The sequence below is a fragment of the Copadichromis virginalis genome, linkage group LG16 (assembly GCF_057382275.1).
Source record: "Copadichromis virginalis isolate Kocher_CV1m ecotype Utaka linkage group LG16, C_Virginalis_male_GT1.1, whole genome shotgun sequence".
NCBI lineage: Eukaryota > Metazoa > Chordata > Actinopteri > Cichliformes > Cichlidae > Copadichromis > Copadichromis virginalis.
The window spans coordinates 30,485,787-30,497,667 of record NC_140633.1 but is presented as its reverse complement, the minus strand read 5'-3'; the positions used below and the strand labels follow the sequence as shown (position 1 = coordinate 30,497,667).

At 37.4% G+C, this 11,881-nt stretch overlaps 2 protein-coding genes across 2 annotated transcripts; both read left to right on the top strand.

The window, feature by feature from the left end:
• Positions 1-6,899: 6,899 nt before the first annotated feature.
• On the top strand, positions 6,900-7,856 carry LOC146691070 (olfactory receptor 9A4-like). The gene has a single exon (XM_085435104.1). The coding sequence runs from the start codon at positions 6,900-6,902 to the stop codon at positions 7,854-7,856; it is 957 nt and encodes a 318-aa protein (XP_085291230.1).
• Positions 7,857-10,095: 2,239 nt separating this feature from the next.
• Positions 10,096-11,031, top strand: LOC146691069 (olfactory receptor 4D1-like). The gene has a single exon (XM_085435103.1). It carries the CDS (start codon positions 10,096-10,098, stop codon positions 11,029-11,031), a length of 936 nt encoding a protein of 311 aa, XP_085291229.1.
• The last annotated feature ends 850 nt before the right edge of the window (positions 11,032-11,881 follow it).

Genomic DNA, 11,881 nt, shown 5'->3' with positions numbered 1-11,881 from the left:
GGCTATTCTCAGTCAGAGTCAGGCCTGTTCCTATCTTATCACATCTGGTTTCAAAACCAAGGTAGTGATTGGACTGGTGATGGGGGAAATGTTAATCCCAAGGCTTTAAAATGGGACTGACGAATGGTAAATGTTAGCTGTATCCATCTTTTATTCTGCTTGTTGACACTGGTATTTTAAAATTTTAAAATTTTAAATTTTCTTCATAACTAAAAAATGTTTTCATGTAGCCATTTTGTCACATCTCATTAGTGCTTTCTAAGTAAATTGCAGCCAGTTTTAGTTAGAGATGGCACGATACCACTTTTTTATGTCCGATACCGATATCATGAATTTGGATATCTGCCGATACCGATATGAATCCGATATAGTGTTTTTTAATCAACAAAACTGTTTTTTTTTTTTTAAATATCTTGCTGCATTTTGTATAAGTTCATACTCAAGTTTAAAACAAAAACTACACTAAAGCTATTCTGTTATACCTGTATGCAAAAAAAAAAAAAATTCATAGTTCAGCAATACTGATCAATCTAATAAACTTAAACCTACACCATCCTCCCTATTCTGGTATTTTAAAGAGTACTTAGCGTAAATATTAAGCAACCTAACTAATAGGGTTCCAACTCCCAGCAACAACAAAAATAAATAAAAAATAGGGAACCACCCCTCACACTCCACCTCATGATGCTTAATCAACGTAATCAACCTTAATTTGATGCAGTGTGAAAAAAAAAAGAAGCACAGAAATCAATTATTTTTCAAGAAATATTAAATAGATTCAACATCTTTCTTCAACAAAATTGCAGACTGCACAGATGGTACCTTCCCAAAGGAAAAAGTACTATAGCTTACTAGGGTATATATATTAGACTTAATAGTCACTATATACAGTAATTGACTTCTATTCATTTTACATCAAATTAAAACTTTGTGTGTAAGATTCGGATAATTATTTATTAAAAGCTAGACATTTTAAATGAGAATAAGAAAGAAAAGTATGTCTTTGTGCCCCCTTTTCCCTGTTAATGCCCTATCGGCCCCCCTGGCTAAACTTTGCTAGATCCACCCCTGCACAGTTACCAGCCGTCAGCTACGTAGAAAAAGATCCTCGAGTAGAAAGTAATAATAAATAAATTCTAACAACAGCTGATCAAGCTTAAACGTGCTGCTGTTGTTCAGCCGCTGGTTTCCTCTTTCTGGTGCAAAGTGGGCCAAAAACAAACCAGAGAGACAGACTCGCGACAGAAAAGCCGATCAGCTGATCATTAAGCAGTTTCATGATTGAAGTAGCAGCAAGAAGAGGCAGTCGCTTGTTAAGCTTAACGCAGGAATGCTTTACAAACATTCAGAGATGGACTTACACACTTGCTTTACTTCTCTCGGGGATAACTTTGTCGGAGATGAAATGCCGGGTTGCTAGCGAAGCTCCACATGCTATCCAGACCACTGACAGGTCCCGCATGCCACAGCCGCTCTATCACGTGATGCATACTGCTCCGACGTGCTAACGTTCTGAGGTGAGTTACGGCGTGTTGCAAGTTTTGTGAGGTGCTTTCGTGATATTTAATGGATCGGATTACATTTTTTATTTTTCTCCGATATCCGATCCAGTAATTTAGGTCAGTATCGGACCGATACCGATACGTAATATCGGATCGGTCCATCTCTAGTTTTAGTACAGTGGGAGTGAACGCTGGTCTGTAGGTAGGCCCTAGTGTGGCGGTAGCTGGTGAAATGAAACTGTACTCCTAAGGTTGTCTATTTAATGTTTTTTCTCTTTGCTGGTCTCAACGTTTCGCTCATATAATACACAAAACCTATTTAAAAGATTAATTTGTTATATTGTATTCAGTGGTAACGACTAGGTTATGTATTTGAGGCCATTATTCTTTGACAATGGGACTGTGTGTGCAGTCTAAGTCCATTGCAACTAACATGGTGGTAAGTAGACAAGTAGAGGCTGCCCACCTAGTCAGAAGTTTGTTTTTTGTGTTGATTTCGCAATAACTCAATAAAATCCTAAATATCTACATTTTTGTTGCTCTTTAGTTTCTTTATCAGGGAAACCTCACCTGTCCTTTCTTTGATTTTTGGCCCAGTTTATTCTGTACTAGAGAAAGGTTACATGAGACTGGGATGCATTTTTTTCATTCCTCCATTATTAAGGAGATATTTCTCCATTAAATACTATTACCTCTCTCTTGCTTCCTCAAAGGAAAACACTTTAAGGTCTTGTAATTAGTCAGTGACAAACATTTGTCTATTTCAGTGTTACTGGCTGTTTACAAGCTGAGAATATTTTCATTTATGAAATAAACTCTAGTAAACATTATTTTTGACTGTTATTTTCAGTAGAGATGATTCTTGTACACACTGTCCTGAGGTTTATTTCAATAAAAATAAATTTACAAATAAGAAAATATTTTTATTTGTTCCTTGGTGTTAATATTACTGGACTTGTAGCAGAGAGTTTGGCCCACAGCTACATCAGCCTGGAGACTGCTGCTCCCTAAGCATCACACACACTTAATGTCCTGGGGATAAAAGAGTGCCCTGGACTAATGGTCATTAGTCCAGTAATCATCATGTTTACTTGATAATCTTTTATTATATTATTATTGTCTGTTAGTAATAGCATGCTAATCACGTTTGCAGGGAGTTGTCTCAAAAGAAAGGTCTCCAGAGAAGTTTTTTTTCTTTCAACAAAAACACACAACTCAGTCATGCATGATGTTTGCTTTACTTTTATTACATACTTGCATTACATACCATTTTAATAGTACAATCATTTAAAATAATTCACCAAAACAAAGAATATTGTAACCATAAATATACATTAATTAGTGTGAAAATGTATCTTTCAACATATTCATAAACGCTTATAAGCTCTGAATTGATACATTAAAAATATACAGGAGTGAGCACTGTTTTGTGGAGGCCACAAATCGACCAGATGGAGTTTGCCATTTTGCAAAATAACATTTTATGTATATGGCTAAAAACCGGCCGCATATGTAGTAGACTAAAGATGGAGCAGATGTCATAGGTTCCTGAGGTGTGATTTTATTTCATGCTTGCACCTTCAGACCTAAGATGTGGAGGATCATACCTATGTTTGAGAAGGGTTCCCTTTCACCAAAGAAGCAAAAACATGCAGGAAACATGCCACACTACAGTCATCTTAATAAAATGTCATCTTCGTCTTCTTCACCTCATTCGTCATCTCATGAATGGAATCAGGGCTCTGACACACAAAAATGTGAATAAATGTGCTACTTTATTTCTGATATTGTCATTATTATTGATTCTTAGCCAATTAAACATGCGACCTTTCAGAATTCTGGCAACAAGCCAGATAAACAAAAATAACTGGGCTTTACTTGAGTGAGCAAAAGGTGTCCCACAGGGTTCTATTTTGGGATCTGCTTTATTTTCTGTTTTATACATGATTTGAGTAAAAGCTTTCTAGAAAAAATAAATCTTTATGCTGATGACACTGTCATATAAACATTTGCACCTTCTGTAGAGCAAGCAGTGAATGCATTTCACTTATTACAATCCATTTTTCTGCATTTAAAATTGGTTTTAAATGTTCATAAAACAGAATTTATCGTGTTCTCGAAAGCTCACCCACGGATGTTTGATGATCTTAGCATTGGTACAGATGTTGGCAAAACCATTGAAATGGTACATGCCTACAAATATTTGGGTATAAAGTTTGATGACAAGTTTCTCTCTAATGTACACATTGCTAGTCTTATTATGAAAATTAAAGGGAAAATGTTTTTTACTTTAGAAATAAATCTTTTTACCCTTTTGCCTGTAATTGATTATGGTGACACACTGTATGTTTCCTCTTCAGTTCTCAGTAGTCTTCATGTAGTCTATAATGCATCACTATGTTTTATCATAAAGTCTCTGTCATGGTCCCTGTGCCTGCCCAGCCGGCCTCACAAGTATAGCCTTGTGAGGCCGGCTGGGCAGGCACAGGGACCATGACAGTCTCTGACTTACCACTGCGTTCTTTATAATTTGGTGGGTTAGCCATCACTGACCATTCGAAGAAAACAGCACTGGTATTTTTCTTCATAAAGCTGTTTTAGGTAATCTTACAGTCTCCCTGTCCCACTACCAAAAGTTACCAGCTATACTCTTCGAAAGGGTTGCTTCCTGATGTACCTAGAGTTCTGACAGATATGTCAAACATTCTATGCACCTTAGACAAGGAATATAGAGAAAAATCTAAATTTACTTTAATTATTATGCTTTAAAAAATGTAAAAGCATAATAAGGAATAAAGTGAAGGAGACTTATTGATGTTTACTTTAAGAAGCCACTCTGTGTTCTAATGTTTTACATCAGCAGGCCCAACCCCGTACCGGTCCATGAGTTTGGTACCGTGTCGCAAGAGTTCAGGCTCGAGTGTGTTAGGATGCCTGGGTCGTTGACCCAGGGTTTTGAGTTTATATATTATCTATCATTTCTATGCTTTGGTTTCTTTGTTAGAGTTATGTTTTGTCTCTGTGTAATCCTTAGTTGCTGTCTCCCCTGTCCGCTATATCCCTGTGTCCAGTCAGTGTCTGCCCTGGTCCCACGTCTCTGTTCCCTCTGTTGTAGTGCCTGCATGTGAGTCTGTGTCTTTTGTTCAGTCTGTGTTATGTGTTTCCCGTTTTACTTTGAAAGTCCATGTCTGATGTTAATGTGTCTGATTTTGCTTCCCCTTGTCTCGTTAGGCCTGATTTGCCCCAGCTGTGTTTCCCTCATGTTACCCTTGCTCCCTCTGTGTATTTAAGCCCTGTGTTTCCTTGGGTCTGTGTTGCAATCTACCTATATCGTCACCTATTTTTGATGAGCCAGTTTTCAGTGAGCCTGCTCCTTTGCTTTCCTGTGCTCCTCCACCCAGGGAAGCTGCAGTCCAGCCATCTCCTGCACCTGTATCAGTTCCTCGGGTGAGGGGGGCTAGGTTGTTGGCCTCAAACTTGGCTAGCGATTTTTGTGCTTCCTGCGTTTGTCGTTATAACTTCTTGCTCCGGTTTCCAGGTCAGCTGACCCTCCGCTCCTGCTGGAGGGTCCTGCAGCGCCGTCGCCTGCAGCGCCACCACCTGCGGCTCCCACGCCATCGCCTGCAGCGCCACCCTCGTCTGGTCCAGCCTCCGAGTCTGCGCCCTCGTCTGGTCTAGCCTCCGAGTCTGCGCCCTCGTCTGGTCCAGCCTCCGAGTCTTCAGCTTCGTCTGGTCCAACCTCCGTGTCTTCGCCTTCGGCGTCGCCTGGCCCAGCTTCCGTGTCTTCGCCTTTGGCGTCGCCTGGTCCTGCCTCACTCCGTCTAGCTTCGTCTGCGCCTGAGGTCTCTATGCCGTCTGGTCCTGCACGTCCTGTCCGGCCACTTTCCAGGCCGATGACACAGGAAACACCAGTGTGAATTTCATAGTTTTCAGGGTTTTTAAATCTGTTTTTAGTGTTATTTTTTCTATCGTTTTTATCATTAACTCGGTGTCCCTGGGTCTTTTCCCATGTGTTATGAATAAATCTTCTCGTTTTGGTACCTGTACTGGTTTTATTTTGTTGTATTTATCCGTGACACCTTAAAGGCCAGTCCGTGAAAATAACGTTGTGGATAAACTTGTCTGCTGGGAATAAAAAAAGTTGGGGACCGCTGTTTTATATTGTTTTTTGTTTTGTTTTTTAAAACTGTTTGTTGTGGTTTTATACTTATACTTGTAGTATTTTTTAGATGTTTTGTATGGCTGCTAACTTGACCACGTCTGGCTTATAAAAGAGAAGTTGGGCAATAAAGTCTCATGATCAGTACTATTCCAAGTAATCCAAGTGTTTGGAGTGGAACTGGGGTGAGCTTAGTGCAGGCTTTTTGATAACAAAATTTGCTAGCACCACAGTGCTTTTTATTTAAACCAGGAGTCATTTTACATTATTGACCACATACAACATAATTCCATCTTAAGTGAGCAGAATCAGTTCTTATTTCTCAATAACCTATAAAAACCACAAAATTGTTCCTCTTTTATAAAGCTATAAAACATAAATTACACATTTACACAAACTACACTAGGACTTCCTCTTAACACATTTAAGCAGCTTGTCTGCTCCCTTTTTCATAAGGGAGATAAGAAAAGGTGTCCTGCCCACAGTTGTAGGTCCACATATTTGATTTAGCAGATGTTTATGCTGGATGTCTTTTCTGATGAAAACTCTACACAACAGAACCACTAAACAAAGGGCCCAAATCATTTTGCATATTATTGCATTTTTTTAATTTACAATTTGGACTGGATCCCAACTTTATTTTTAAACACAGTATAGATTATACCATTCAAAAGATTCTGCAGAAAACCAACCAATCCATCCATCCATTTTCTGCTGCTTAACCTGTTAAAGCTGTACTGTGTTGTGTTGATTTTATGAATTTAGAATGCATGATTTTAAAAAAAGTCAGATATATCTGTTAAAGAAGAATGCCATTTTCTATTGCCATTATTGTCATTGGCCCTCAAGTACACTCCCACTTTATTGCTCCTCCTCTGTGCTGCAGCTATAAATGTTAGCAGATTCTTTGGTCTCATTCAGTTGGGATGAAAGGAGCTAATTTCTGAGCTTTGGTCTTGTAAAGTATAAAACTACTCTTTGTTCTTTGCTTACTGATGCGCGCATTGTGTAACAGGTATAACAGCTGTTGAGAAGGAACATATCATAATGAGGTAGCATGCATGTCTAAAACAGATTTGAACAGAATAATAGAAACTTTGCTAAACCATCGGGATTGGGTACTCTTATTCATATCGAAAAGAATCAGAATCAAAATACTTTCATAATCCCTAAGGAAATTGGACCATTCATATCATTATTACTGATCAAACTTGTTCACTGTGCAAATTATGCAGAAAATGGGAAACTCAAGTGAGACTGTATCATTTGTGCTGGCTGCTTATGGAAATGTTGGAGCTTTAAAATACATGTATTTTAGTATAATATTGTTCTGGTATGTCTCTATATGTGTGGCCAACACAGTCCTTATTGTGGTCATACATGTGGACAGAAGACTGCATGAGCCAATGTATATACTGCTTAGCAATTTATGTATGAACGAAATAAATGGCAGCACATCGATGTATCCTCTTTTGCTCTCACAGATGTTTTCAGACAGCCATGAAGTGACCTTGCCGTGGTGTTTTCTCCAGATGTGTTGTATGTACACAACTGCTTCTGCTGAGTTTTGCAGTTTAGCAGCAATGGCCTATGACAGATATATCTCAATCTGTCATCCATTACGCTATAATGTGATTATGAACACAGAGAGAGTGTTTATTATAATTCTACTTGTGTGGGTTTATTCATTTCTTATTTTTATATTCTCATTTTCATTCATCTTCAGTTTGACGTTCTGTGGAAATGTTGTTAATAATGTGTATTGTGACCACAAATTAATAATTCGACTTTCATGTTCAGTTTCAGTCCACAGCTTTATATCTGACATATTCTTTCTGTTACTGAGTATTTTCATACCATTCAGTCTCATTTCAGTCTCTTACATGAAGATTTTGGCAGTTTGTCGAAAAACATCCACAGAAAACAAGCAGAAAGCCGTGACTACTTGCACCCCTCAGATCGTCTCTGTGTCAAACCTGTTTGTCGGGTGTATTTTTCACGCTATCGATTCCAGTGTTTTAGCTGCTCATGTGCCAGGTGAAGTCCGTATAATTTTATCTATATATCTCCTTATTTGTCAACCAATGCTCACCCCATTTATGTATGGATTTAATTTGCCAAAGATAAGGCAATCATGTACAATGCTTGTGTTTAAGAGAAAATCAATGTCTTTGTTTAAAAAGAGACTGTTTTAGAGCATCTGTGGTGGAATAGCATTCATCAAACATATTATGGTTTGTACACATGAAGAAAATAAAATCTGATTATGTCATGTATTTACCTTTATAAAAGGCCCATTTCATTAATTCAGTTCATTTTGTTTTGTTTTGTAAAAGCTACTGTGCAACCTCTAATTTCCACTGAATTCCTGACATAATCTGCAATGGTTGATGTTACCCTCAGACAGGAAACCAAAATTTTGTTTATTACATTGTCCTTAGAATAGTTTTAGGTGCTTCTCTGCTTCAACAAAAATTATTCAAGCAATCATATAGTTATCAGGAAGTTTCAGCAGTAAATGCTGAGTTGCTCATTTGAATCAGTGAATCTGTGTTGACCCCATGCTCTACCATAAAATTATACCAACTTACAGGAAATGAGTACAAGAATTTCTTACTGGAGGAAAGAATGTGATTGTACTGTTTGGGTCATCCCCTCAGAAATGTAACCAGAGAGAAGAAGATCAAATCAGGAATAAAATAACTACATCATTTTAAACTCACTCATCAAATAGGAATTAAGAAGTGTTAATCTGAGTATTGTTAAATCTGAGTATTAATGAGTGAGACATTTAGTGGATTCATTTGTATCTGATTGCTGATGGGGTCTGTATACAGAAATCATTACACTGGTTCAGTTAATCAGAATCAGAACACTTTCTTAATCCCAGGAGAATTTATGCGGTCACAGTTGCTCCAAGACAATACGAACAGTAACTAACTAAACTAAATGAAATGATACGATATAATACAAGTTACAAAATAACACAGTCACAAAATAGCTCAATAAATACAAATAGCTCTAATTATAAATATCCTGGTATAGTAGACAAAATTACATATATGTGGCGGACACTGAGTTGCCCCTATTACTATATTGACTTTGCAATTTTCTCTGTAAACGATGTGATATTAAGGGTGTGCGACTATCGTAGTGTGTAGTGTGTTGCAGATCAGTTTGAGTCTGTTATATCTGCAACCCTCAACCTTCTGCCCCATCATGCAACAGCATAGAGAATTGTTCTGAAATACTCAGTGTAAACATAAGTGTACTTCCATGTCTGTGCTTCCTTGCCCTCCCTAACACTAAGGCAAAGAATGGCTCCACCTGGGGAGAGCAATTGGCACAAATCCATAGTCTCCTTCTCTCTGGATATTCTTTTTATAATGAAACGAGTAAAAATGAAATGAAAGCAGGGAAGCTGCTGCTGTGTGTGGATGAACAGCAACCCTGAGTATAAATAAAAGATGCTGAAATGCAGAAAAATGTCATCAGGTCTGCCATGGTCATTTACAAATACCAATTAGTGTCTCCGATAGGACATGAATTGTCTGGCATTTTGGCTAAACTAAACTCCTACTGGGAGAGTTCATTGCTGAAATTGGCACAATCAGTGACAGCTTCTTGGGGTACGATTATGAAGAAAAGTCTGGCTGATCTGAACCCGAGGGGTATTCTGTTCTTGGACTCCTTTGCAAACTACAGCTTGTCTATAACAAACATAATGCTTAAAAATAAGGGTATTCATAGATGAGCATGGCACCAGGACACATTAGGCCATAGGTTGATGATCGATTTTGTAATAGTTTCACCAAATTTGCAGCTGGATGTTCTACACTCTGGAGAACAAGATGATAAAAGATAATTAACAAGACCGACGAGTGTCAACCACCTCCTCTACATGGATGACATCAAGCTGTATGGCAGGAATTATCCATACCACTAGGATCAACATGAACGATATCAGAATGTTGTTTCGACTTGGAAAGTGTAGTTGATTTTTTTTATATGAAAAGTTGAGAATGTGGAAATTCAAATCCAATTTTGGACCACTTAAGAAACATTTGAATTTCCCTTGAGAAGAATAAAAAGGTTATTATCCTCTACAATTCTGAAAACCTGTGGAATTTATGGTAGTTAAAACAAACAAAAAACTCTGCCAAAGAGGAAGAATGCCATTGTCTCTAACTCTGTCTGGACCTCAAATTTAGCCGCGCCCACCTCATTCTCCTCCTCAGTGCTGCAGCCATAAATACTAGCAAAAGAGGTTGTCTTGTTTAGTTGGGAGATGAAGCTGAACTTATTGTTATGTATTCTTAGCATGTGAAGAATCTCTGGAATTGAATCTTGTAAAAGTATAAACCTGTTTGCTTTTTGTTTTGTGATTCCTGATGTTTGATTATTATTAGTTTGTCTTGTTCATTGTGTGACATTATGCAGAAAATAGGAAACTCAAGTGAGAGTGTATCATTTGTGCTGGCTGCTTATGGAAATGTTGGAGCTTTCAAATACCCATATTTTATCATAATATTGTTTTGGTATGTCTCTATATGTGTGGCCAACACAGTCCTTATTGTGGTTATACATGTGGACAGAAGACTGCATGAGCCAATGTATATTCTGCTCAGCAACTTATGTGTGAACGAAATAAATGCCAGCACAGCACTTTATCCTCTTTTGCTCTCACAGATGTTCTCAGATAGCCATGAAGTGACCCTGCCGTGGTGTTTTCTGCAGATGTGTTGTATGTACATAAGTGGGCCTGCTGAGTTTTGCAGTTTAACAGCTATGGCATATGACAGATATATTGCAATCTGCCATCCATTTAGCTATAATGTTATTATGAACACAGAAAGAGTGGGTATGTTGATTCTGCTTGTGTGGATTTTTTCATTTGTTAGTTTTTTACTCTCATTTTCATTCATCTTTGGTTTAAGGTTTTGTGGAAATATTATTGATAATGTATATTGTGACCACCAATTAATAATTAGACTTTCATGTTCAGTTCCAATCCAAAGCTCTATATCTATGATATTCTTTACGTTATTGAGTATTTTCATGCCATTCAGTCTTATTTCAATTTCTTACCTGAAGATTTTACGAGTTTGCCGTAAAACATCCACAGAAAACAAGCAGAAAGCCGTGACTACTTGCACCCCTCAGATCGTCTCTGTGTCAAACCTATTTGTCGGGTGCATTTTTCACTCTATTGATTTCAGCCTTCTAGCCCCTCAGATACCAGATGAAGTCCGTATAATTTTGCCTATGTATCTCCTCATTTGTCAACCAATGCTCACCCCATTTATGTATGGATTTAATTTGCCAAAGATAAGGCAAGCCTGTAAGATGCTTCTGTTTAAGAGAAAATAAATCTTTGTTCAGTAAGAGACTATCTCTCTATCGACAGCATCTCTGCCGTGTAGGAAAGTAACATTCAGCAATCTTCCTATAATTTGGAGATAAGCTGATTTTATTTTCTTAATGTATTTGAATTTACAAAAGACCTATGATATTCAAATTATTTTCTTTATTTTGCTAAAGCTACTTTGCAACATCTAATTTCCTCTAAACTCCAGGGCTCCAGAGTCTCAGCTTTCAGTGCTAATAGTATTAGTCTGGCAAGCAAAGCAATTAAATATACAAAGTTATATCTACATTATTTTCAAGCTGGAAACCACAGTTGACCTAACCTGTCAACTGATTCGCAATTGGTGGCATGTACAATCTCGTGGCAAAGCAAGATTCTTGGGCTCATGTCATATCCATTTCAGTCAGTTAAAATCTAAAATTTTTATCTTTGAGACATTAGTTAATTTAATCAGACTGACCTAAGATACAATGACTTTCCCCTCAAAGAAGATTTTCCCACAGTCATCAACACCATCAGAAAAATGGCAGTTAGGCTCTTTGATACATATTTAATCACTACACTGGTGAGGAGGAGAGAGGCCAGGAAACTACATTTACAATTTACATCACATACCACCTCTTACCTGATTCAGGGTTATAAGAAATAATTTTATTTAATTTTATTCTTTTTTATTTATTTTTTTGCTGTTGTTTAATATTTCATTTGTCCATTCTGAACTAACAACTGAACCGGAACAATTTAGAAATGTACAATGAAATTCGATAAACTACCTAAAAATAAAACTTAGTTAGCACACTTATTCATCAAAACATACACTTGCGTAAACAGTAAAAAAAACTGTCAAATTAG

Excerpts from the sequence above, each read along its gene's own strand:
- LOC146691070 (XM_085435104.1), top strand. The coding sequence starts at position 6,900 with ATGGGAAACTCAAGTGAGACTGTATCATTTGTGCTGGCTGCTTATGGA.
- LOC146691069 (XM_085435103.1), top strand. The coding sequence starts at position 10,096 with ATGCAGAAAATAGGAAACTCAAGTGAGAGTGTATCATTTGTGCTGGCT.